This window comes from Haliaeetus leucocephalus, unplaced genomic scaffold, assembly GCF_000737465.1.
Source record: "Haliaeetus leucocephalus isolate CR32 unplaced genomic scaffold, Haliaeetus_leucocephalus-4.0 Scaffold646, whole genome shotgun sequence".
NCBI lineage: Eukaryota > Metazoa > Chordata > Aves > Accipitriformes > Accipitridae > Haliaeetus > Haliaeetus leucocephalus.
This window is the reverse complement of record NW_010973082.1, coordinates 3,570,517-3,598,219: the sequence shown is the minus strand read 5'-3', so window position 1 is coordinate 3,598,219 and position 27,703 is coordinate 3,570,517. Positions and strand designations below refer to the sequence as shown.

The 27,703-nt window shown below is 39.7% G+C and overlaps 2 protein-coding genes and 1 non-coding gene across 5 annotated transcripts in view; 2 read left to right on the top strand and 1 right to left on the bottom strand.

The window, feature by feature from the left end:
- Positions 1-517: 517 nt before the first annotated feature.
- On the top strand, positions 518-590 carry TRNAR-CCG. The gene has a single exon. It is a non-coding gene; the product is annotated as a tRNA-Arg (tRNA).
- Positions 591-970: 380 nt separating this feature from the next.
- On the top strand, positions 971-8,502 carry LOC104838724 (chromosome unknown open reading frame, human C17orf58). 3 transcript variants are annotated; one of them, XM_010578616.1, is made up of 5 exons: positions 971-1,022; positions 4,874-5,500; positions 5,622-5,702; positions 7,328-7,519; positions 8,112-8,502. In XM_010578616.1, exons 2-5 carry the CDS (start codon positions 5,296-5,298, stop codon positions 8,297-8,299), a joined length of 666 nt encoding a protein of 221 aa, XP_010576918.1. In that variant the 5' UTR covers positions 971-1,022; positions 4,874-5,295; the 3' UTR covers positions 8,300-8,502. The 3 variants fall into 3 exon arrangements, with proteins under 3 accessions (XP_010576918.1, XP_010576917.1, XP_010576919.1); XM_010578615.1 differs by lacking the exon at positions 971-1,022 and adding an exon at positions 1,192-1,628; XM_010578617.1 differs by lacking the exons at positions 971-1,022; positions 7,328-7,519 and adding an exon at positions 1,192-1,628.
- Positions 8,503-12,428: 3,926 nt separating this feature from the next.
- BPTF (bromodomain PHD finger transcription factor) overlaps positions 12,429-27,703 on the bottom strand; it is a 56,936-nt gene continuing 41,661 nt past the window's right edge. The window contains 10 exon segments of the mRNA XM_010578614.1: positions 12,429-13,334; positions 15,323-15,509; positions 17,386-17,470; positions 18,486-18,678; positions 19,579-19,752; positions 23,132-23,433; positions 23,435-23,488; positions 23,928-24,153; positions 25,851-25,933; positions 26,686-27,572. Of these exon segments, the coding sequence (XP_010576916.1) occupies positions 13,298-13,334; positions 15,323-15,509; positions 17,386-17,470; positions 18,486-18,678; positions 19,579-19,752; positions 23,132-23,433; positions 23,435-23,488; positions 23,928-24,153; positions 25,851-25,933; positions 26,686-27,572 (2,228 nt within the window). The 3' untranslated portion in view covers positions 12,429-13,297.

Below are 27,703 nucleotides of genomic sequence, written 5' to 3'. Positions count from 1 at the left end.
CGATGGGAGGCAGCGGAGCTAACGGCAGCGCGGCTCAGGAGCCAGCGGCAGGAGCGGGAAGGCGGCGTGAAGCCGGACGTGAGGAGACCCGTGAGGGGAAGGGTTTAAAGGCGAGGGTCCCCGGAGAAGGGCGGCTGCGGCTGGAAGCCGATCGCCTGAGGCGGGGACGCGCCTGAGGGACGGAGAGTGGGGGCCGCGCGTGACAGGCCGCGCGCCCGCGTGAGGCGGGAGGGGGGGGACTGAGAGCACGAGCCCACCCCCTGAAGGCAGCGGCAGCCCGGGTTCGCGTGACGTTGGAGGGCGGGGCCTCGAGGCCCGTCGGGGAGGACAGCGCCGGGCCCAATGGTGTGCAAGGAGGGTGGGGCGGGGGGGCGGAGCCCTGGAGGGGAGGGGTAAAGAACGGGAGGGCGGGGCCTGCTGGTCACGAGCAAGGAGAACGTGCAAACTCGCTTAGGGGCGGAGCCAGCGCCGGCCGGGCGGGGCTCTTACTGCGCGGCGCTCGCAGCTTTTGCTGGGTGACCCAGTGGCCTAATGGATAAGGCATCAGCCTCCGGAGCTGGGGATTGTGGGTTCGAGTCCCATCTGGGTCGTACTGTAGACGTTTTGTGGATCCAGCGCGGAGGCTGCCCGGCCATCTGCTGCCGCGCAGCGCAGTACGTTATTATCGCCTACCCGCACCGCTCCCCCCACCTCAAAACACTTTTAGCCGCGCCGCCCGCAGCCGCCGGGGAAGAGCCGAAACGGAGCCAGCAACCCGCTCTGCCGCCGGGACGAGCCCCCGGCGCGGCCTCAAATTCCCCCCGCCGCAACCGCCGCCCTGTCAGCGGGGCGCCCGCCCTGCTCGCCGCCACCACGGCCCTTCCCAGGCGCCACCGAGCCCGGTGCCGCCTCCTCCGTCTCCCTCCTTCCCGCGGGGATCCTGCGCCTCAGCCCCGGGGCCCGTCTCTCTGACAGGAGGACGAGGGCGTGAGGCGGCCGGAGCGGGCGTCGCCTTGGCCGCCGCAGACGTAGCCGTGTGGCGGGTGAGTGTCCCCGGCTGCCTCACAGGAGCGGGCGGTTAGTTGTCCTCCAGGAGCCGCGGGCCTGATCCCGGGGCGGCCGTGAGGGCGGGCTGGCCGGGGAGCGGGGGCCGTCGCCAAGTGTCCCGGCGGGGGGTCGCGTGTCTGGGTCTCGCACCGTGGAGTCCTCCAGAGCCGTTGTGGTAATAAACACGCGAGGGAAGCTCAGGCTGTAGGTGTAACTCCTGCCAGGGCAGCTGTCTGCAGTCTCTGGGGCTAGGACGTGGCCATTGCGCTCTCGCTCCCTGTTTTCCTCAGACCGGGAAAGCTTTTCCCCCCCTCTCCGCTGCTGCTGGCATGCCTGTAGCTTCTTGAACGGTAGAAATACTCCAGACGCTCCGACTGTCCTTCTAATCAAGATCCTGTCCAAGTAAAGAGCCTCATTAATGCGGATACAGTCATACATTAATACAGGTTGAGTTACGCTACCAGCTAATTTAAACAGAAAACTCCCTGGAGCACAGAAGGTCTGCAGGACACTCACGCCTGCATCCATCCACCCATCCTCAGCACAACCCTCAACAGCGCGAGTGAGCCTGTCACGCTCCCGACTTCTCTCCCTTGCTGCGGGTATGCACACTGGTTGAGCGGGAGATGAGGTACAAAAGGAACATATGAGCTCACCTCATCCTTAGTTTAAATTCCTGTTTCTGTAGTAGCTATCTTAGGATACTTTTGGAATTAAAATGTTTAAAATAACAGAGGAAAAATAAAGATAAATAAATGCTGCAGCAGAAACGTAACTCACTAACAGGTGTGTTAAAATTTCATTTATTTTGCATACTATTCTGGCTAATTTTCTGTATCTTCACCCATAGCTGCTTGAGATAAAGCCCTGAACTTTTAAGAATTCTATTAAACTGCTTAATTACGGCACTACAAAACAAACAGTGTTTGAACTAGGCAATAGCTGGACCGCATGACACGGGCATTACTGAGGAGTAGATTTTCTGTTGGGGGGTGGGTTTCAGGAGCTGGGATATAGTGCTTTTATGGGGTTTTTAAGTTGTTCATCACACCTTAAAGTCATGAATGAGTTCACTAACTTTCACAACATCCAGTAGCGGCTAGTGAGATAAACTGTCACAATGGAAATCTTGTCTAGCAATAAGGTCGCCCATTTCAACTGGGAACATAGCAATAAGCCTACTTAATTCATGATGGGCTTTGTGCGTGAAAATTTGCAGAGTTCTTCATGTTAGCAAATACAGATTTAAAAATAAAGCTGTATCTGGGGTCAGCAGAGCTTTACCTTGGACTGGACAGCAACTACTGCATTTTTCAGTCTGAAAAGAATCACTGGAAAGGGTTCCTTAAACTTAAAGAGGAGATTACCAGCTGCATGACTGGAGATGGCCAGAAATACCTAAATATGTTTCATTGTAACACACATCATTTACAGACACTGAATTGCAGAGGTGATGCATGTTCCAGCATCTATCAATTGCACTTTATAATGTAGTTCTCCACATAGAGTAAACCCATGTTTGTTCTGTATGATTTTCTCTACAAAATGCCATAGGAAGCAAGACCTTCCCCCAAAATAAAAATCTGTTGCTAAAAACGTATATCCATATGTTATTCACAGAAACACAGGTGACTGCAGGCAGTATAGACTTGCGTGTATATGGGGAAGGGGGGTGTCCCTGTGCATTCCTCCTAGGCAGGGGTAGTGGGAGGCTAGCGGGGACGGCAGCAGCTTGGTCTTGCTCCAGTGGGTTGTCCAGTGAGTGATTCCTGTTTCCCCTAAGGCTGCCTCTCATTAGCATGAATCGGGGGAAGGGCATAAAAGACTCCAGTTCATTTTGAGTCTGGAAAAACTTTACTTCAAAATGACAACCAAAGTGTTCTGGCTCTTCTGCTTTGTCATTAGATCATCTTCCAGCTCAGTGGCCGGTAAGTCTGTTAACATTCAAAGCGGGGCTGGGGCATATTTGCCTTTGGTATCAGGGGAGGCTAAACACATTAGTACAAATTCTTGCCCGAGCAGCCCTCTTCAGCTGTAGTCTTTTCAGCAAACGGTAGCAGTAATCATATAAGGGTTCAGGAAAGAAACATTTCAACATGTTTGTGGGATGGGAGTGTAAATTGCAATATTTGATTTGTCAGGATTTGAAAGAATTAAGAGCACCTGCCAAAAGCAGGCAGCTAGCTGGTGCCATGTATCCTGCTAGCCATCAGTCAGCAATTGAAGTTTGACTTGCTTCTGCATCTGAGATTTTTTATTTGTATGTGACTTTTCCCTTTTAGTCTCCTTCCTCTCACCTGTAAACTCCAGATTTCTAATTTATTTCAACATGCTCTGTGCTGTCACATGTGTCTGCAGCAAGCTATCCTAAACAGATTTTTTTTTGTTTGGTTTTTTTTTTTAGTACCTCATTGATGGTACAGAAATAAGATATACATCTATTCCATTGGGAAAGAGAAGTCCAGGAGCTGATTATGTTGTATTTCTTAAGTTGCAAGAGCTAGACAGGAATATCCTGGTATAGGGAATGAACCTCAAGGTCCTTAACAGATTAAGCAGAGAAAAATTAACTATTTCTTGTTATGATCCACGACTGAGAAGGCATGATAAACTGGTAGAAAAGTATACTTACAAAACTAAGTCCAAAACACCTGTTCAGAGTTCACAGATTCATATTGAACCATCTCCAAAACACTCTTGCCTATTGCTTTCTTTAGCTTGGACTTCTTCCACCCCTTTCTTCATGGACATTCTTTTGACTTTATGTGTGGCCAGCCCAAATATCAGGGAATCTTTCCCATGACAGCAGCTGGTGAGAGCGAAGGGGGAGAAGTGGCAAGGTCAGCAGTTGAGTCAGTTATAGAAGATAAACCAGGACGTTGTTCATCTGTGTATGTCAAATATCTCTTTTCACATAAGGAGTTAGGATCAGCCTCCTACACGATGCTAACCACAGACAGTGAACACCCAGATGGCGGCTGTGTGTGGGTGAACTGTTTTAAAACTGTGCTGGCTAACTAAAAGCATGCAGTGAAGGACTAAAGTAAAAGGAAAATTAACTGCAAGAAAATTTCTCTCTTCCCAGGCTAAACGGAAGGTCATTTTAATCTGTGAGGTCCAAGTGATCAAGGTGAAGGTATAAATGAAGGCCTCTGTGACTGTCCAGCTTGCGTGAACAATGTCATTAAGCCTTTCCATTTTTCACTAGGTTCCCAGACACTTCCTGTCTTTCTCAACCCTTGTCCTCTCAACTTAAGAAAAGCCTTGAAATAATTGTTACTCAGCAGCAATAGCCTAGCTACCAGACTATGGTATTGCTACTATACAACTCTAGTGTAAAAGTCAGAGACCCAAAACTGTGGATAAAGATCTTTTTAGTAGCATTCAAAGCCCAAAGCCACTGAAGAGTCCAGATGACATTGTCAATGAGGCGTCCTATGGATGGGAAAACCAAATAGTTCTGTTGTCATGGTCTTTTAAACAAGCATCCCAAATGGCAATGTGAACCTTGCTTCCTCAGATGCTCCCTAGAGATTCAGGCTTTTGAGAAGAGGGTTTGTTTATACATGTTTTTAATTTGCAACAATAATAAAGTAAAAATGCAAATCTCCTGTGTTTTGCTCACACAGCTGCATTCTCTGTACTGGGCTTTCTATATCTGAGTAGAGAAGAATGAGGAGCTCTACTATATTTCATCTGTTGAACTACTTATCAGTTACATTGTCTTATTGTTGAAGGCGTCAATAACGGACTAGAGCCGCAAATCTGCCAGGCACTTCCTATTCAAGGAATAAAAAAATTAAAATGCTAATTCGCTCTCTCCTTTTTTTTTTTTTTTTGTATGTAGGATCCCTGCCCTATGCTGAGAAACCCAGTCAGACTGTCAGCAAAGATGCTTATAGTTCAGCAGACGCTGCACCTGGCCAAATCAAACTGCCAGCCTGGGGCACCAGCGGCACCAGAGAGAATCACACAGAACGCTGGCTTCTGCCTCCCACTGACCTGCAGCGGCCAAAACCTCCTGAAATCATCTCCCTCTTGTCAGACAAAAAGAAACGCACCAAACCTTCTCTAGAAAACAGCACAGGGCTGAGGAAATGTCTTTTGCAGTATGGAGGGGCTCTGCCTCTGGAGAGCCCGACTGAAGGGCCTTCTCCTGCCGCCTTTGACTTCAACCACGCAAACAGAAAACACGCGGATAGACGGCTGGCTGAGGCTGCCAACAGCGTGTCAGCTCACTTCCATCACGCAGCATCTTCCTATCAAAAGATGACATCCTTAGTGGAGGCTCATCCTTTTCCAGACTCTAGAGCAGTGGAGTCAGATGATCCTAACACGCTGGACCACTTCAACCGACCAGGCAAGATAATCCCCTATAAACATACTGATCTCTTCAAAAAGATCACCAAACCCTCCTGGGTCACCAACCGCCAGTCATCCAGCTTACTGTACCACTTCAGTGCGCTGAAGAAAGGTAAGGGGATAGGCTGCTCTGGCAAGGGATACCCTGAGCTTTCCAAAGGTTGGGTGGCATAATTTGGATGAAATACCCAAAAGGACCCGTTGCTGTCCCTCAGTCTATGTGCCTGTTCTAGATGCTGATAAGGAGAAGGCATGTCTGACCGAGTGCAGGAAAGAGAGAGACGAAGTGGAGGCCTACTGCGCAAGTGAATTCGGTAAGTTGTGTCCTCTGTGAACCACAGAGACGAAGCAGAGGCTGCTGTTGTTCATCTATTACTGACGTTTCACTTCTGCTTTTAAGATAGCGTTTCACTGAGTATGTTAAGTAATTACCAAGTACACTAAAAGAACCCATTGCAGCTGTTTATAAATGTACAATGATGAACAGTACCAAGTCTTACATTACCCTTTCCCTGCCTTGGGCTAGTATTGCTCTTTTTTCCATTTCCTCTACTTTTCACTCGGAAGAAGAGAGCATTCTTGCTGCTGATCAACGGAACCGAAAAGACCAATTGGTTTAGATACTCTAAGATTAAACATTGTAGCTGTGTTACTTACCTCTTACTATTTAGAGCAAGTTTGTGATTTTGGGGGCTAAAGTTTCAAATGAAAATAAAATGGAAAACCAAACAAAAATAAAACTGTGACCCTCTCTCTATAGAGGATTCTCCTTGATGTTCCTTAGGACTCAATGTCTTTAGTCCTTGTGTCCAAGTTGATGTAGCTAAAGATGGTAGAAAATAGCCTGGCATTTTTGTACTGACTGTTTAAGAGCACGCATTTTCTGACTGAAATCTTGCCTTGCGCTTATGAAGTTGTAAAATAGATATCAACTTTTTCTCACAGTATTTTAAGAGATAAGCGAAATACATGCCTAGTGGTAACAGATGTTTCCATTTGTAGAATATAAACACGTTACAAGACATCTGTTTTCTCTAAATGGAGAAGTCAGGAAGTGCTTTCTACAAATGCTATAGTCTTTATTTTTTATCACTCTCATGCATTCCTGTCAAACGTAGGCCTTATAGCGACCCGACCTTTGTTATTTCAGCCTGTAACAAATAGCGGTCTCATTCATCTCTCAAATTGAAAGAGATGGGTAGGAAAAAGACAGTCTGAGCAACAGATCAGCCAAGGTTCCGTTGCAGTGATCAGAAAGAGGTTTTTGTTTCTTCATGTTTACAGTGCAGATTAAAGAATAAGTGAATGAATCAAAGTTCTCACTCAATGAGGCAGGTGTCACACCAGTTGCAGAAGTCCTATTTGCCTTAACTGCCTAACGCGGTTGTTGTTTTCTGATTCCTGCAGTCAGCTCAGCACTTGTTAAAACCAGAAATTGGGTGGACAGCATGAAGTGATTGTCTGAGTGTACAACACTGCCTACTTGGTGCCCTTGCTGCTTGGTATGACAAGGGCCTTTTCTTTCAAAAGCTGAAGTGTTTCATTAGCAGGTTAGCTTTGTACTTCATTGTGAAGTTTTACATTTGAAAATTTTACTTTGTTAGGTAAATATGTCCACTTTTTCTATGTTGGGATGGAAAACAGTACTAAAACCATCACTTTATTTTGCAACATCTTATAAACTTGACTGAGAAACAGCTCAGACCTGTAAAGCATAAGAAGGTTATTAACTCAGCAAAAACTAAGGTGATGACCTCATCAAATATGATTATTTGAAGGAACCTACTTCCAAGGCTGCCCACTACTGAGCCAAAGAATTTCTGCTGATGCTTACTTTACAGCATTTTAAATGAGAGCCTTCACATATAACCTGAGTTGCCACCAAAATATGTAATCTGATGCTTGCTTTTTTTTTTTTTTTCCCCCTCCCTTAAAACAGCAGTGAATGGAATTGTTTATAACATGGAAAGAGTGGGGAATGGAATCCACTTGATTACGCTTTTGGTAAACAGCGATGGATTATACAAGATGAGTCGCCTGTACATTACTCCTGATGGCTTCTTCTTTCGAGTTCACATTCTAGTTTTGGATACTTTAAACTGCAGTAAACCATGTCCAGACTTTAAACTTGGTAAATAATTCCAGCTAAATCCATTCCACTATTCGTCCTGCATGCAGTGCAATTTTAGTCTGCCCTAGTTTAATAGGCTTATCCTGCATTGTTGTGGTATTTTGAAAAGAAAAAACCCACCCTATTTACTGTTAAACTGGAGGGCTTTTTTCCTCCCAGTTTCTCTAAATTTTCAGAGGAGAAGCAACTGTGTGAAGAAGTCAGGTAGCAGTGTAGTCCTTTCTTAACTTTATCCAGTTCCAAAATGATTGCAAGAGTTTTCAGGTTTGAGGAAAAAAACAAAAACCAGGAGCTTAAGATGATGCCTTTGTAAGTAGTCCAGTTTGCCTTCGAAATGCAAGTTTATCAAACACCAGTATTTCCCCCAAAAAGCTTCTAATTGCAATACAACACAGTAAGTCGTTATTTCCATGCGAGCACAACCCACAAGTCCCACTGAAGCTCAGGGTGCCGCTGTACTAAGCCACACGTTCAGGATATATTTCTGCAGGGTACAACTTCCCATCTGTTCGCAAATCTGTTGCCCGTAGAGCGAGTATAGCGAATGAATCCGTGCTTTCTTCACAGCACAGAAGTCTCGTTTATTTTGCAGGCAGCAGATACATTGTGATGGGTCGGATCTACCACAAGAGACGACAGATCCCTGCAAACCTGCTGCAGTTCCTGCGAGGGCGCCTGAGGCCGGGGGATGGCTTGCTTAGAAGCAGCAGCAGCTACGTGAAGAGATTCAATAGGAAGAGGGATCGCACAGTGCAAGCGGCTCACACTAAATGCAGATAAGGCTCCAGTAACCTCCGTCTAGGATACAGACAGCAGCAGAATTCATCTACCAGAATAAACCCGGCCATGGTTTAGCAACAGCGGGCGGCAGTTTTCCTCACCTCTGAAAGTGGTTGCGATACGACACTTGCTTTTGCGCTTTAGCAAACGCTAACTGAATGTCTTGATGAGGTACAGATATATTGTGAAGTTTAGCACAAAAGTCAGTCCAGGGAATGTTAAATGGTCATGAATTTGCTCCAGCTGTTTTCAGAGCCACAGGTTATTACCGCCTCCCCTGTTGTAAGGTACACCTAATAATCTGTAGTAATTGTAAAGTAAAATTCTGCAGATGTTGTTCTAGGTCCACAAGAAGTAACTGCACTTTCAAACCCTTAACCTTGAATGAATGTTAGATGATACTATAGCTTTATCTATAGAGGACGTCCACCGTCTTTTCACACAATTCTGCCGAAAGTATTACATGCATTTTATTCAAAAGAAACCAACAGAACTACATAGCATTTGTATTGTTTTGGTGTCCTCAAACATGTCCATATGACTTTTAAAAATTACATCATTCTTCAAACAGAGCTGGATTTTCACATGAAGCATACAAAATAGCTACGTAATTATTTTGAGTATTTGAATACACCAGCTGAAAGCAAATCAAGTAACTGCACAACACAAATGCCCAATTAGGCTTACGAATAACAGCGCAAGTTCATGCCAAGGAATGCAAAATGAGCACGCAATTGGATGCACATTTTGTATGCCTGGTTACACTGTCCCTTAAAAGTTCAGTCCTAGAACTGTGTACTAAATGTCATTTTCCCAGGAGAAATATTACCAAGTTTGTACTTGCACATCAGTAAAGTTACTTTTTGAATCAAAAATACAATTTTTTAGTAACTTTAATGTGGTGGGATGCAAGAAGCTATGAAACTGCTGCAAAGGGGATCTTAATGTTTGCTATTCCAAGAGTCAGTATTCACAAATCGTTAAGTCTTTAAAAAAAACTAGTAAAATGTTCATGGGGTTCTGGGTTCACTGTCTCCTGGGTTCTGGAAGATCCAAAAAGCTTATGTAATGATATTAAACAAAGGCATTTCCCTGTTTGACAAGTCAGCTGGGGATTTTAAGATCTATATTTATATTAAAAAAATGGGAAAGTGCCATCTAGCTTAAAAAAACCACCATATATATATACAGTGATATATATGATGTGACATCAAACAGGAAGCAGTGGCTTCTATAAACATTTTGTTTTGAAGCAAAGGCAGTTCTAACACAATTCTACCCGTCATACATGTCTGCAGCTTGATTTAGTGTCACTGAAAAGCTATGGAGTAGTGGATGGGTGATATGTCACGCTGTATGGAGTATTTCTTGATACAGAGAATAGAAGCCAAATACCAAGAGCAAACATCATATATTTTGGGACCCAAAAGGCTGTTACTAATGGACAGAAATATATTTGTAGCTTGTGCCTATCTAAAAAATATACTGTCTCACTTTTGTTACGTGAAAGATTTTGCATGGAGCGCAGCACATATAGATGGAATTTTCCTGAGAGACTTTGAGGGGGCTTTTGATTTGGCAGAATGACTGTTCCTGGCAGTGAATCAAAGCACTGGAGTGTACTGGGAGGGACAGGAGAAGGAAGGAGGAAGGGTTGCATGTGGATCTCAAGTTTCTTTGTTTCTATTTTCAACTGAAGGCCAAGGACTAACCAGCAAATCCTACAGTCATCCATTTGCCCAGAACAGCAATGAAGCACCCTTCCCTGCCCCCAAGACGTTATCGTAATCCAAGACAGGCAAAGTGTGGGTACAAAAATAACATCCACAGCTATATCTCATTTTGATTGTCTCTCAGAAGAGATAAATGATAGTGTACCAGTGCTAATGATATCCAAAGCCCGAGTAAAATGCCAATAACTGACACACAACATCTGCACCACTCTCTGATACAGCTATTACTCTAGAAGCAACCCTGAAGAGCCATTTATTCTGTGTTCTCTTTTTGTGTTACAAAGTCCTCCTACCTCTTCTTTCTCGCTTGAGAGGTTGCTCCTTAAAATGTTATCACAACAGCTGAGCAACAAGCCACTGTATTTCACAGCTTAACTGAAATACAGCTGGAGCAGGAGCCTAATGACCATTCTTACTTTTTACCAGTGTTATCACATGCTAACTAATGTATTGAAAAAAAAAAAAAAATTCCTAGATCAAGTGGATTTCCACAGTCTTGCACTCACTATTACAAAAACCTCACAGCATTAACCACACTGAAAAGAAGATGGCACTTACGTGGAATAGCTGTCATGGTAATTTTGATACATTACAGTAAATCATTCTTTCCCCAGCAGGATAAGCATGAAAATTCTGCAGCCAATACACAGAAATCCAGGTGTACAGGAATACTGTTGTCTTCCTGTCTCTCCAGGGGTTTACGCGAGGCTTTTGGGTAAGCCCAATTTTTTATTCTACTTTAAATCCCCACTAACTTTTGCAGGAACTAAATCTAGGCCAAAGATAATTACTTCAAATTTGTTTGAGGAGACAAAAAGAAAATCAAGCTGGTACAGTGCACATTATCAAAATCTGTGTTACAATATATGACCACTTTGAAACAAACGTTGCAATAATTTATAAAAACACAAAGAGGAGGATGACTGAACAGAGATCACAAGTCTTACGAACTTAACATGCTTTTAAGGAAGGTGGGTATTAATTACGAGTGATGTGTTTTCAGTAACACCATTTAACTATAAAAGATCACCACTAATAAATGGAGAAAAGTACCCTCAATGGCAATTGAAAACACTAAAAAACGCTCTCAGCACAATTAAATTGTAGGTATAGATTATTTCCCTAATCAACCTGATTAACTGGCAGTTGCATATAATCTGGTAATGCCAAGACCTATATATGATAACGTTATCAAATGTTTCATTAGAAACACCACCAAATCAATGTCAAACACATTACTTTATTTGTCTAGGATGATGTGTCCTATAAGGTACAAAAAAGTACTCTTCAGTTTGCCACAATTTGTTAAAAACATAGCAATCTATTGCCTACAGGTAGGAAAGTTTTAAATCATGTCATATATATTTATATATGAATAAATAGTACAGAAATACTGTGAAGTTTTGATGAGATGCAGGATATGTTCAAATGCTGTTAAAAGTTGAGATTTTTTCCTTGTTGTATTAAAAACACAATGCATACAATATGCAGCATTTTTTTTTAAACGTGAAAGGACAACATAACCTAAACGCAACTACTCTTCTTTAACTTTAAGAAGCATAAATGGATTATTGTTTTCACATTGAACAATTATTTTTAATTTTCACATATAGGTTAAATGACAACAGTTGTATGTACAAAAAACCACGGGTTTTTATTAGATAAAATTACCCCAGAAGAACCTGTACACCTGAGCCTGTAAGTGTAAGAAAGTGTGGTCAGTAGCAACATCTTTTTAAGAAAAATAACAGAAGAGGTTCTTGCATAGCAAGGTGTGAAGGTTAAACCCAAAAGGAGCTTATCCATCAATCGGGTAAACCCCGGATCACTGTAGAACAGAAGTTAACTGTGAATTAGTGCAAAAGCTAGTCAAATGGTTGAAGAGCCGCATACAAACCATGGCTGATTAACTACAGACAGGTAATATGAGCAAGTCATTTATATACGCAATGTGAAAGTGATAGATCGCAAAGAAACAGCACTGTCATCTGCAATTTGCATCTTCTTGTGACTTCAATTTATCCCTCGTAGTAGCACTCCTCACACAGGAAACAATGAAGCAGTGCAGAATGCCTTTCAAAGATATCATTACACGTGGTACTTTACATTCCTAGAGTACTTGGCAAAACATCACTTAATTCAGCAATGGGCGGTGACATTTCACAAAATACTTCCTACCACGTTATCTGTTACAGTAATTTTGGCACCACTGTAGAAATTTTATGAAGGGATAACAGCTGCTTAAGGATGAAACGTAGTAAACACTACCTTTGGAGCAAAACGAAGTCAGATCTCCCTGGCCACTTCCCTCCCCTATTACCTGAAATATCTATCGTTCTGAACAGATCCCCAAAGTGTTACAAACATATTAGCGCACACTCAAAGACACCTACATCTGTGGGGAGAACAATTATCTCCATTTATTTTGTTTCATATACATCCATATTTTGAATTTTAATACAAAAGAAAAAAATTAGAATCTGACAAATGTTTACAAACAAGATACCTTCAAATAGATTTTACTCATTTCAGTCTGGTGCAGAGTAAATGACAAATTGTACTGTTATATTCAAGGCAACAGAGTCTGTAGTCCACGACCACTTAGCCCAACTTTTATGCAAGCTTAATTGTTTTTATCTACCATGAATGATAAACTCATTGTTGATTCCCAGTTCTGTGTGTGTGCACATGTGTACATAGCAGCTCCTTTCATAGAAAGAAAAGACATCTAGAGGTCTTCTTGTACTTTTACCTACAGGAATCATGTTAAGATACAGAATGGATTACATGTAACCGGGGCTGGATTTTATAAGAAAAAATAATTAGCTGACAAATGAGGGCAGCAATAAAAAAGCGTCTTTTTTGCAACAATAAATAAATACAGTCAAAGTTTTCTGTGTGGACTTTAAACCAGCTTCTTCACTGAAGAACAGACGTGGCATTTCCATGGAGTTAAACGTGACCCCATTTACTGTATCTTTTTTCTTGCTCTCTTTCTCTCTCTCCTTCAACAAAACAAAGTTTTCCTGCTTCTGCCACAATAGTACAACAATTTGATCTTGACAAGAAAGTGGTGCTGCTGATTTTTATTTCTTTGTCCTTTGGACAAAATAAGCCAAGAATATAATTTGACTGTTGTGACCAATAAAAACGCAGTTTACATCAAGTCTTGTCAGGATAACCTGACTAAAAACATCTGGCTTCTTAATTAAAAATTTTCAGACAACCAGATTCTTGCTCGTGTGTTAGGTTAACACGCTGAACTCTAAGAAGCTGTAGACTGCAGTTTGTTGTTATGGGACCTGCAGAATACAGAAGAAAGTGAAGAATTAAGCACCCTTCATTTTGGAGAACACAGTTGCTGCAAGGTGTTGCCAAGGGTAAATCACAGTGAGGGGATTACCACCATGTTGCTTCCATTTATTTTTTCCCTCTCAGAAAAAAGACCACTTAAAAGAATTCTCTCTGAATTTTAAGCACATTTTCTCCTACAGTATACAAATATTTCAGTACTTGTAAAATGCAGTGTGTCACTGGAATATTCCAAAATGCCTGAAATCAGTTTTGCTCTCATATTTACATAATAGTAGTCCATCAAAAGGAAAGCAAAAAGAAATTTTAAAATTTTGAATATTTATAATAAGGTATACTTTGCTTAAATTTATTCAAGAAGTCTTTGGATTAACTTAATAGAAAAAACTGAACAGGCATGTTAAAAATCACATTTTTGCTAATCAGAGTTCAGCAAAACTCCTCTTTGACGTTCACAGTTTTATTAGTGACCGAAAATAAAACAATAAAATACATGGTTTCCAAGATGAATTTTTCATTTTTCTCAATACAGTATTTGAGGAATTGGACAATTTTTTTTTGTTAATACAGTTATGTTTACCAGTATGACTGCTGGTAACAAAAACCAAAAACCCAACAACATTTACTTTTTAGACAAATGATCTGGATTTTTAGGGCAGTTTAATGTCATCGAATTGTACAATAAAAGAAAGTGACCCCAACATCCAGCTCTGATTCCAGTTAAAAAGTTCAGACTAAAGATATCACAATCTGCAAGAAAAGAAAGAACATGGATGGTATAAATGAAAAACAATAACAAATAAGATGCAGCAATGAAATTATTGTGTAAGCACAGTGAATGCTGGATAACCAGCTAAAGCAAGATGACAGAAACATGAGTTAAAAACTACCTAATAAAAATCATTAATACAGTATTAAATTGGAAAGAAAAATGCTGGACTAATTTGTTTGATCTCATCTCGTCTTATCAATCCTCCATTCGTATACAGAAAATTAGACAGCTTCCACAACAATGGATATAAAGTGAAGCTTTCAATTTAGTTAATTACAAATGGATATAATCCTGCATTAATATCTTAGGCTAGCAGTCTGTTACAGTATTGACTGTTACAGTTGGATGGACAAAGTTAACTACTATACATATACAATTTCTGAGTAATGCTGAAAGGCATCCAACATTTATAACTCAGTTACAGTTGGCCTATGTTGGAATACAGCAGTGATGCAGGAGAAATCTGTGTACTCTGTTAGTGTTTTCAGTAAGCTGGTTTTAGGAACAGCTGTACTAAATACCACATTATAATTTGACTAGTGCCATACAACTCCCTTGTACGTGCTACTAGACAGAACAGGCAAGCAATAAAAAAAATTGTAGTAGAGTTGCATGTTCTCTTTTAAACAGTAACTTTTCAGTTGTGTTTAGTTTTCCATATCGTACTTTAAACCTTACTTCTTCCCTCTGTTTCAAATATGGTAAGTTATAAAAAGATGGGAGAAGTAGGAAAAACGAAAGTATTTTAATTTCTTTCATTGGATTATCAGCTTCACAGAAGGATTGTCTCTTTTTAGCATCTGAAAAGTACATACTGCACAGTAGAACACTATCAGAACTCAGAACACAGTATTTGTCCTGATCAGAAATTATTCTCATTAGGTTTTCTGCAGCAATGACTTAAAGTGCCATTCAAATTTTCTACATTTATGATACTGCCCAAATTTCCACCTAACAACTCATTTTGAACAAAGATTAGAAAGTAACCTCCAAAAAATAATATTTAAGCCTTCATTTTGACAGAAAATGACAGCAGGTTATTATAGAACAGATTTTTTTTTTTTTTTTCCTCTAAAAGAAAAGCAGTTGTCCAGGAAAGTGCATGGAGAGGCAAATCCCTGTATGAATGCAAGGTAAGCTTGTAAAAGCATTAAGGAGATTTTAGGGGACAACAGAACATCTATGATTAGGAACACTTTAGCTTACCTGCTTGCCTTAAATCCTTTTAGTTTCTGTACAAAGAATGATTCAAGAACTTCTGCACATTGGTAAAAAGGGGAGTCACTTGGATTGTAGTAACGACAGTTATCAAAAATTTTGGTCATATCTGCCACAAACTCCGTGACCTTTTTGTAGTAACGTTTCAGTATTCTTTCTTCCATGGTGGCAAGGTCTTTAAAGAAACCAAAGATTATTAAAATGAGACATTTTCATCCTCAACATAAGTTCACATTGTCAGATTGTGGGAAATGAAGCCTATCTAGGCTAGTTGCTTTTCCAGAAATGCTGGTTGTGAGGTGGTGACACCAGTAGGTCTCCTTCAGAATTAAACACTTATGCATGAATATGTTGTGTGCAGCTAAATTAAAATGCAAATATCAAAATGACCCTCGAAAACTTGGGTCTTTTGCTTTTTCTGAAGAAATTCAGGGGGGAGAGGGGGGAAGTCAGACAGTGGATTCAGCTACTTGTACTTTATTTTCTTTACAGCCCTCACTGAGACCAAGAGTTGTATGTGTACGTGTAATGGCTATCTAAACCTTCTGATTATTTATTGGAATTCATGACTTGCTTTGACTGAATTGTCAATTTCCATGGGCATATACACACTACCACATGGCACAGATGAAAGAGATTTCAAGTGCAGGATCATGCAAAATGCTAGTGCTCTCATTCTTACTGACTGGACACATTAATGAGACCGAATGGTGAAGTAAGCTGTAATTGTCCTATTTTAATGCAAATGTAAATTAAAAAGAGGGAGAGGAATGAGAAGTGCCAATTACAAATATAGCTGTCTAAATGTATAGTGGCACTTTTAGCTAGAAAAACAATGACCTGCCCTTGGAAAATGCCCTTAAAGTGCTTATTTTGAAATGCCAGTATTGCCAGAATGTTTGAAAACAAACATAAATGGGCCTGGATTACCTAGTGTATTTTTACATTTATTTACTTGTACACTTACAAGTGTATTTTCCTGCTACTTAAGTCAGAAAGAGCTAAATGCACTTTTGTTTATTTTATCCAATCATCATATGCTTAATTATATTATTATTATTTGAGCTTTTCTTTTAAACTTTAACCCATCAATTATGGAGTAGGAGTTGTTCAGCATTTTCATAATGGCACAATCCAAAACTTCAGAACAGACAAGGACAAAATTTCTAAGCAAAATATTGTTTTCAGTCAACATACTACAATTTTGCCAAGACACGAAATTTAACTTTCCTATTTTTAGGATCAGTAAGGAGTAGGTGGGAAAGCTCAAATGATGCACTAGCTCTCATTTACACATATGAAAAGGTATTGGTTCAATAACTGGAAGGAAAGGAATAACATTTAGCAACACCATTTCTGGCAGGAGGTAGATTTTCCCAAGAGGTTTCACATTCAAATGTTTATCTAGTTTATTCCTAGCTAACCAGTAAGGTCTAATAAAATCAGAGTAAAACACTGTAAAGCCGCGGCATCTCTTCTTCCACTTTCCCCCACATACATAACATTTGAATCAATTCTTGTTCATATAGCTTTAAAGACAAATTACATATAATACAAAATTTAGTATACTATCAAGTCAGATGAAGATAATTTTAAACTCCATCTGAAGTTGCACATCACACTTTAATGTGTTAGTACCACTTCCTCCTCAGACTCTAGAGTACATACCCCACACTTTGTAGGAGGAACTGATGCAGAAAAAGACAGGAAAAAAACCAAGCAAAGCAAAATGTAGCAAAATTGTCCTCTTGAAATAAAGTAATTTAAAAACAGGAATTCTGTCCTACTGCTGCACTGAATTTCACATTTTATACAGTAGACTGACAGTATTTAGTGTTAAGGAGTCAGCCTAGAAGTAGGTATATTAAGCCTCATGAACTTTTACACATATCAATGAGAAATCACGTTGTCTCTGTTTGCCCAACTCCCCAAACTGTGAATTCTGCAAAACATATCTTTAAGATCCGTGCATGGAAATAGTCAGCAGATAATTAATTTGATACTCAAAAATCCAAATCCACTCACTCATGCTATTGCTCAGAAACACTTACCCATTGGTTCTTTAATAACACCATAATAATCTGGCGCATCATTGGGGTCTACTGGTTCTAGGAATGGCCATGCCATCTTGTGAGCCTGTCAGGAAAACAAGATATAATTACAAAAAAAATTAAGTTAACTTAGCACTATTTAGTAGCTAAACATTTTCATTATACTTTTATCTGCTTGGGCCTAGAGTTGAACTTAAAGTGCAGTGTTACATGAAAAGGTAACTAGTTCTCATTTGATGACTGTCTGAAGTTTTAAACTTCAGTGTCAACAATGGAGTAGTTGGTCTTCAAAACAGGAAACAGTGTGAAATTCAGACACAACAGGATACTGTGCTAAACAGGCTGCATAGAAAGGTATGTAATGAATTTATGGAGTGCTTGGCACTTCACACCCAGAAATGGGCTGCTGTTTTCACTTTCAAGTACTTTAATTTGTTTTCATAAATGTCTGTAAAATGCAGAACAATGCAAAGTATTACTCTTTTAGGATTTCTGTTACCACGCAATTATTTTACCAAAATTATTGAAAATTCCTTACAGTTAGAGCAGAAAAGGCATATTTGGGAGTGACAGATAAACTAGAAATATACTGTAACAGACTGATATAGTTCTTTTTGTCAGGATGCCATCATTCACATACTGGTAACAATTTTCTGTGAGAACGCTACTAAGATTAGTAACTCTGAGACTGAAGTGCAGAAGTGTAGATCAGAAATCACATAAAACTAATCTGAGAACAGAACGTTGCATCTTCTACATCCTGTTCAGTTAGGCTAATACTCTGCCTTTTGGTATTTTAAGTAAACCTGCTTCCTTTAAAAGCCTTCCATTGAAGAGATTGTTTAGTTTCACTAACTCAGAAGCAGTGATATACTAATTACTGTAAATATTCCTTGGCACAATAATGCCTATCAAGTTTGCAGCTGACAAAGTGGCATTTCTCACCAAAAAAAAAAAAAAAAAAAAAAAAAAGCGTTGCTATTTCCTTTTAAAAAAAGCCTCAGACAACTGGAAGAGAAATCAAAACCTACTCCAAGACCCACTAGTTATGTCCCATACAGTAAAAAAGCACTCCACTTTGCTGCAATCCTTATTCTCACCTGTAAGGAACGTAGTACTCTTCTTAAACCTTCATAATCTTTATCAGTTAGTGGACTGAGTACAGTCATGGCATCTTCTGTGGACTGACATTGTGGACACACATATTCATCAATGAGATCTGCCTCACTTTGTAAAATGCCAACACAGCGCCCATGATACCAGTTCTGACATCGGTCGCAGCCAATGTAAAATCTGCAAGATCCAAAAAAGTGTTAGCGACTTGATCTATTTAATTTAAAGGTTACATTTAAATACATAAACCTGCAATCCCCTGCACACAAGCAGATACTTGTCATGATTTAATACAACAGTGTAACGTGATATTTCAGACTGACAAATTCTAATTACACTATTCAAACTGCTTTTGTATTTACAAACAGACTACATTACAGACCATTTCAAAATTAGTTCCTAAATTTTTATACTAGGCACTTTCAAGCAATCAATACTTCAAAAATCATTCCTCTGCTTTAGAGTTGAAAGGAACAGTATAACGCCAGAAGTCTCACCCAACCAGTATTCCAGAGCAATTCAAGATACATTTTGTGCATGCTGGACTACAACTAGGGATCTTGTTTCACTCCATACAAACATTTTTCATATGGAAGCTTCAGTCTTGTAGTTGAATACAGAAGGGGTATTCTACGACACAAAGCCTTACAGTAAAACATACCAACCATATACCCCCATACCAGAATTATGCTTTCTATCCAGATGTGACTAAAGCACAAAAGAATCCACTAAATACTACATTTGTCTTTTAATCTTTCTAACCATCCCTTGTTAAAAAAAGAAAAAAAAAACCAACCAAAAAAATCAAACCCAATTTAAAGTACACGGTTTTGGTTTTTAAAAGCAAACAAACAAACAAAACCCCAACACATTTTGTCCACCCTGAAAGCTTCACTTTTCCTAAACATTTACTGTACAGAAACATTTTGGAGAGGAAGACAATTACTGAAAAGCAATTTGTATTACGAATGAATACAACATATGCAGAATAACTTCTTTTTTCTTTGCAAGGAACAGGTAACCACAGTCAGAGCAGTTTGCTACCTAAACATTAAATAAGAGGTTCTTATCAGAACTCACTGTGACTCATCATAAGGTGTTCTGCAGATACAGTACAATTCCTCACTGCTGCCCTCTTGTGCCCGTTTACAATCATTACAGATGTACACATCCATTTTCTTAGCCTCCTTTTCTGTGATGCCAACACATTCTCCATGATACCAGTTAGTACAAAGATCACAGCCAATATAGAACCTAAAAGTATTCACAATGAAAATGACAATGTAATTGTCATTTCAAATGGCATGGCACTTTTCCCTGCATTTCTCTCTGATGCACTTTCTTGCTGGCCTACTTTCTTCAATTTTCTGTCTCAGTTTCCCTGCTTCCTAGTATTCTATCCTTATAAACTAACATCTCATGCTGCAGCTATACTGTCAGTAAGGTCACTTGGGTCAATTTTAAATTGACAGTTCATTAAAATGCACATCAATATGTAACCAGACTTTGACAAAACTGGGCTAAAAATGTGTCTCCAATGTATGTGTGAAAAACTGTAAAAGGCACAAAAAGACAAGGCCAAAGAAAAAGATTTACATTTTCAAAACCATAGCTCAAAAGCCACTGAAATATTTCCTTAAGATTTGAAAATGTAGGTCTCAGTTAATTTAAAAAACAAAAGCAAAGCGCAAACACCAACTAGGAGTTACAAGTATACTACGAAGAACATGCATACCAGCCATGTGTGGAATACATATTGGTATAACATGATACGAAAGAAAATGGGGCCAGGACATGGTTGTCATAATTTTAATTATTTTTTGGGGGGTGGGGTGGGCGCGCACTGAAAAACAGATATTAAACTACTCAAAATTGGAATGTGGACCATTCTTCAGAGAATAATGTCTACTCTCAGACACAACTATGTGACGGAACCAGATATGGTATGACACGAAGTGAAGGGAACCAGGTACAGAATCATGTGAATGGGACCTTGCACAGAATGATGTGACAAAACTGTAAAATATTATGCAAGGATGTTTGACATTTTGTGTATGGATATCTCAAAACATACCTATGACTAGTGACAATCAACCAGATGGGCGAAGTTACACATCCATTCTCTCTGCCTAAGCAAAAGCAAGCTGACTCAGAACCTCGACCTTCCTAGATTTTGGAGACCACCAACCACCTGCCACGTGCTGCTGTATGAATTACCGCCATCCTAGTTTGTCAGTCTGCAAGCACCACCCACTGGACACTACACACTAGCAACAGGACAGTAGCACATGTTCCACAAAACAAACATCTCTAATTTCTTGGGCCTCTGCATACGTCCCGCATACTCAGATCCTGCCTTTTCTCTTAATTTTCAGTCAGGCAAAACCCAAAAAAAAAAAAAAAAAAAAAAAAAAAAAAATCACACAACCCAACCTTCCATAAAGAACGGATAGATATAGCTCCTTCTGACAACTGTCAACAACTATTCGGCCTGTGTCCTCTTCCCAAGAGGGACTGTGTCTGTTTGAGCCTGGTTATCTGGAAGCACATTCATGTCCTGGTACAGATGCTAAACCCTGCCACTACAATGTGGAACAGGTGTCACATTATGCTTTAACAATTAAGTTGGAATCTAAGTAGGAATCTTAGAAAGATACCCTTACTGACCATCCCTGAAAACAATGAGCAAATGCCTATAACCCTGGAGTATCACAAATGAGAACTAAACGTAAAAGACTTGCAATAAAATACACAACACGGAATGACTTTTGAGGATTTACTACATCCTAAAAAATGCATAGGGTATTCATAATATACCACAAATTAGCTTTTCAAGCAGCACATCTATCTTTTCTGAAGTAGAAAAGAGACACTAGCACAAAGAGGAGTATCTGATGCCTATTCATATATATGTGTGAAAAAAAAAAAGTTTACCAGAAAACTGTTTTAAAACTTGACTAATCCCTTTCCGAACAGTGAAAGGATAATGTAGTTCAACAGTCCAGTCATCATTTGTAAGAACATAAAATTTAAAATTCACAAAAAGCAAAGCAGCAGAACTGCATCATATTGCTAAGGATACTACTAAGTTATTAACATTTCATTTTCTTCAAGTTTTATTCTGTGCATTTAAGCACAGTTCAATTCAGACCACCAAAATTCACTCTATGACCACATTTTTCATCAGCTTAATCAAATGCCCACTAGAGTCAACAAAAAGAGTTAGTCTGACAATCAAATCCTTTTGCTCATGGAATTTGTTCATCTTATTTTTGTGACAGTTCTATTACTTACTAACAACAGTAATACACAGCAGTAATACACAGACCTTTGTTCGGTACTACAACAAAATAAGAACAGGGTATCCTCCTAAATTTACTGGATGACAGAAAGCCTAACACAACGTTTGTTCTTTAAGCGAGACTGGTGACATCCCTTAGAAGTAATAATGAATTACCAACCAGGGCGTCAGAAGTCTGCTATTTCTACAGTAATGGCAGCACAGACAGTGGTCCAATTTCCCACACCGATGTAACGGTCAGAGCTACTGAACAACCAAGGTGAAAAAAACCCAAAGACCTCAACTTCATTAAAAAAAAAAAATAATAAAAAATTAAAATCCAAAAAAGGCTAGAAGGAACCTCAAGAGGTCCTCTAGTCCTAGCCCTAAATTTGGAATGAAGAACCATTCCTGGAGTGAAAGCACTACTCCACCTCTATGGTTTCTTTCTGTTATCAGCATTTAAACCACCACCAAATGGCACCAATTAATACTTTTTGGTATTGTCACTGGTTAAGCAGATACATACTCACTTAGAATCAGTCTGAAGTCAAATTTATTTTACACACATCTCTACACAGCTATCAGATGTTAACCATTACTAACTACTGATGTTAGTCACTTCTAGCTTAAGCAGGAATGCATAACACTATCCCCCTGCAATCCACTAATCTTCCACTCCACTACTTACTAAATTTCTTCACAAGCTTTGTACATAGCATAAATATTTTTCCGCATTGACAGTCAGAATCAAACTACAGAGGACTGCAGTTTTCACTTTGTCAAATGCTTACATATTCATTTTTTATCAACCCTGGGATGTAAATTACAACACATGGAAACCATTTCTACCTGAAACATTGTCCAAAGTGAACTGCAGTCCAGTAACTTGGAACCCTCTTTACTGGCTCTTGACTTACAAAAAAAAGTCATTTATTGGAAGACGGTACCAAAGCTATTTCTAAAGAACATCAACTACTTGTTCACAAGAAATTGCTCAAACCAAATCGTCACTTGCTTCTGAGGCAGAGGCAAAACGGCAAAAGAAAGAATAACAGAGCGGAGGAAAAAAAAGAAAAAAAGAGTATGTGCATGTGAGACAGAAAGGTCATACAATGGAAACATGCAAACAAGTAGAAATATAAAACATATACATTAATAGTATAGATCAAGTATGTTAATAGTTTTGTAACTGCTAGTGGAAAACAGAGACTTTATTCTTTATACCTTAGTGATCACTGCAATAACACCTGATATGCTATCTCCAATTCTAGAACTACCTTGCACTAACAGCTAAATACTAAACCTAAAGCTAAGAATACACAGTAAAAGGCTATGGCATTCACTACTCACTTAGACTCATCATAAGGCGTTTTACAGATGCAGTAAAGCTTTGTGTCCTTCTTCGTTTCCTTTGAGGTAGTAGAAATCATTTTCTTTTTCTTGGACTTGGAAGCTGACGAATCTTTCTCCTCATCTCTCTTTCTCTTCTGGGAGGATACTGGCATTGGGACTGTGGTGGAGGAGGAGGAGGTGACGCTGGCTGCATGTTGCTGTGGTGGTGGTGGTGGTGGCAGTGGTGGGGGTGGTGGTGGTGGTGCAGCGGCTGCAGCCGCGGCTGCAGCAGCTGCGGCTGGCGGCGGCGCCGCCGCTGCCCCGGGCTTTTTCTTTTTCTTTCTTAATTTTAGTCAAGTCTTTCTTTAGCTCCTCCTGAAGTATATTAAATGAATAAATAGAGAGGGAGGCACTTCATATGGTTATTCCAGGACAGGATTTAAGTCTAGACATAAATCCCATGCTTAACCAAAATGAAATAATTAAAACCATTTAAGTATGCAGATTTTTTTTAATGTGCTTAACCTACAATTCACATAACATTAGTGATGACACTCTTGGCCTGCTATGACCCACTAGCTGTAATTTATCAGAAGCTGTTTCAGGAAACAAGGTAATTTCAGTCCAGATGAAAACCAAGAAGCATAAAAAGGACATATACTAGCTTTGCAGAGATCCATGCAGCCACTACCAGAACTTCTTCCTGTATGTTTCCTTAGAATCTTACTTAGCAAAGAGATAAATTAAAGATTAACACAGAAGCATGCTCCCCAGCTTTAAAATCAAATGAGTCTTTGAGAACAACTGTCCATACCTGCACTTCAATTTGTAGATCTTTGTCCAGAAGTGCTCTTTTTTTCAATATTTCAGCTTTCAGCTGTTCTTTATGCTTGAAAAGCAGAGCTGAGAGTTTAGTAGCATTCTGTTTACTACGCTTCTGTTCCACACTCTCTTCTCGCTTTCGTTTCTTAGCTGCCTGTTTTTCTTCTTTGTCTATCTTATCCAGAATATATTTCATCACTTGGTTGCACACAATCATTCTGGGGAAGAAAGAAAGAAAAAATACATTGTGCTGAGCTGCCTATTTATCCCCAGTTGAGAACGCAGAATCGTTTAGCTCTCCAGTCTCTACAAGTTGCAAGCTAAATTACTACATTTCTTAAGACGTAGAAGGTAAATTTAGTAACATGCATTGCTCCCACTCATACTTATTTACTAGAACACCACTAGGAGAGATCAAGTCCCTAGTTAGGCTCAAGAGGGCCAGTCCCAATTTCATTTAACTGATGAGAGTACTAATCGTTCCTCCCCTTCCCCTAAAAAACTCCTAACAAAGCTTAGGCTTCAGTACGATGAGAGATATTTTCACTCAATCCAGTTTTCACAAACATGCTTGAAAGAAGCTGGATTTTGTTTATTCTGATGTAAGATAAAACCAAGTTGGAAGCCTGTAACTTCTTCTCAAACATACATTTCCACTTTCCAGTGACCATTACTGAGTTTTTGTGTTTTGGCATAAGGACTGACCAATATTTTTCAGTGTAGAGAATTCACTATAAAACAGTTCCCAATTTCTTCACTAATGACAACTCAGGATTAATTTTTCATCTGCTTTTTGTACACTAAACTGTAAATCTCTTTTCCTGCTCACTTGTTCTGCAATTTTCATTTATTTTGCTTGATATTTCAATTAGAAAATGAATATTTTGGTTCTTCTGAATTTACTTTTCTGTTCCCATTCTATTTCAAACCCACTAGAAAATTAAACACTCTTGTTGCCAGAGTGACCATGAAAAATAACCCCCATTGACATATAAGCTGAAAGCAAACAACAAAATAGCAATGGCTGGGACAGGTAGCTGCTGCTAACTCTGCAGTCTCAGGCTCAGACATACTGTCTTCTGATACACGCCTGTATTTTGATGCTAGTTAGAACTTTCTCTCTCTTTTTTTTTAATTTTTAATTGGACTTTTGTCAATCTAAATACCAATTTGGCTGACACCATTAAATGAAGAGTATATGACAAGACATCTTATTCTTTATGCAACTGTGACCATTAAGCGAGTAGCACCTAGCGATACTGTTGTAATCAACTAAGCTTGTCCTCTGAGTTGATGATCAAAATTTTATAAAAAAACACTATTCTTTTTCTTACTATCTGACAACACATACACACTTGTGATTATCCAGTTGAAGCAACTGCATGTGTGAAAAGGAGTCAAAATAACCCTAAGACAAATGACAAGCACTCCCAATTTGTGTTTAGCCGCTTCAAACATAAAATCTCCTGGTTTGTTGAATAGCACTATCTTCCAACTCTTCAATTGCTTCTGTAGAGTGGGATGTATAGTGGACAAGAGTGGAAATAAACTGCCACGATAAAGGAAAAACAAAAACCAGGCTTTTTTTCAACAGAATCATTCATTCTCCATTCTGTGCTCCTTTAAGGATGGTTTTTACCTTGAATTTAAAAACTGTGGCCAGCTCCAAACACATCCAATACAACGTTTCACTTTTAAAACCATACAATCAAAATAAAATTGAGAATATACAGGATTCAATTACTTAAAGAACATCATTATGAAAGTTATTTTTGAATGTTACTTTAACCAATTTTAGAACAGCAAAATTTCTTTAAGCAGGTTTTTACAAAACAGTGTTTTATTATACCACCATTAAAAGATGTTATAAATGTAAAACTTTCACATCTAAAGATGCACTATGATGAACATTCACCTCTGATTTTCTTCCCTCTCAGCTGGAGTCAGTGTCTTCTTCTGTTTCAAATGTTCTATGACAGCATTCTGTTTCATAACCACCTGTAGGATGATACAGAATCCAAAATAAAATATGAAAACTTCAGCCAGTAATTAATAATATTACTGGGAGAACCAGGACATTTCTTAAGTTAAAGAAAAAATTAAAGTGTTATTTCAGTAAGTGACAAAATAAAACTGATTTTATCAGGGGGCCAATGCTTGTTTAAAGCAATTATTTGAAAATTGAAAATTAACACCACCACCACCCCACCCCGGAGTAGGATATTTTGCTTATGTTGAGTTTAAAATTAGGGACTAAATGTAAATTGACAGTATTTCTTCAGTGACTGGTTGTTTTATTTTAAAAAACGGCAAGAGTCCATTATATACATATATATATATGTATGTATTTTTTTTTGAGCCCTGCAGCCATCCAACAACATTACATTTCAGATACCTCTTTGAAATCTCAGTTTCCTAGAGCAGGCAATGAAAGTACTGTACATGTGTTCTGAACATCAGCTCTCCTATCTATAACCTATCTTTCCTGAACTGAGAATAAAGATGTATTGTCCCAGCAGCTAGTGGTAAGTTGAATCAAGGTGCCAGAAGACTGCAAACAGGGTACAATTGACTTGATGTGCTGAATTAACTTAGAATATTTAATTAAATTGCTAAAAGCAATCGTACACTAACTTTGAAAGAATCAAATTAACTGCCTATCAAATGTATTAACATTGTTAACAAGAACAGGCATTTAAAATGAGCTTTGTTTCAATCATTAAATTTTAATTTCCTTCTGTTAACTTTACCTGTTTCTGGATAATGTCACTTTGATTAGAAGCCTGAAGGGTGTGCTCACGTTTAATTTCTATCTGTTGCTGCTTTTTCTTCTGTTGCTGCTCCCTGAGCTGCTGAACTCTCTGCAGCTGCTCCTGAACACTAGCTGCTTGAACTGTTACCACATTCTGAATCTGGTGAGCCTGTACTGGGCTAGTTTGTTGGATCTGAATAGGTAACTGAAGCTTGATCTGCTGGGGCACACTGCCTTGTTGGGCTTGTATCTGAGCCACAACATGTGACTGAAGCTGAGAGAGAACTTGGACTTGTTGCTGAAGCTGAGGCACTGTAATAACTTTTGTTGGAGGCTGCTGAAGTTGCAGTGGAGGACGAGTTGGGGATTGCACAGGAACCTGATTTAAACTTTGAGTAGTTGGAAGGGTTGAGACCGAAGTCTGAACCTGAGGTTGTGATTGCTGCAGCTGAGCTTGAATTTGTGTGGGAGCATGGGGCTGCATCTGAATCTGTTGTTGGGTTGTAGTCTGCACCTGAGCTGGTTGCTGAGGCTGGACTTGGGACTGGCCTTGTGGAAGGATTGCAGTCTGCGGCTGACTCTGGACTTGCACTGGAGATTGCCCTTGAGCCTGGGTCTGTGCTGGAGACTGAACTGGAGATTTAGACGATTGTGCTTCAGGTGTGACTGGAGAGTCAACAGATGTCGGAGTCTGAGATTCAGGCTGGGTCTGAGTTTCAGGCTGAAGTGCTGACTGCGGTGCCTGTGGCTGGGCCAGCGGCACAGGCTGAGTACTCTGATTCTGCACTTGAGGCTGGGCTTGCTGCTGGCTCTGAGGCTGTGGCTGAATCGGCGGCAGCGCTGATGTTGGCTGTGCCTGTAGAGCTTGCTTCTGTTCCCCTGTAGCTGTGAAGGATAAAAAACAAGTATTCTATTCATTTCAAATGACACGTCTATGAGCCTTACCAATTTGAACCTTTTAGAACTACTGTAAAGCTCTATACAGAAATTCAAGAGATTTCTAAGCTTGTAATACA

What these genes read in the sequence shown, in the direction of transcription:
- LOC104838724 (XM_010578616.1), top strand. Translation starts at nt 5,296, where the DNA reads ATGACATCCTTAGTGGAGGCTCATCCTTTTCCAGACTCTAGAGCAGTG. An exon ending in CTTCAGTGCGCTGAAGAAAG is followed by an intron (nt 5,501 to 5,621) that starts GTAAGGGGATAG and finishes TGCCTGTTCTAG; the next exon opens with ATGCTGATAAGGAGAAGGCA. An exon ending in ATGTCCAGACTTTAAACTTG is followed by an intron (nt 7,520 to 8,111) that starts GTAAATAATTCC and finishes TTTATTTTGCAG; the next exon opens with GCAGCAGATACATTGTGATG.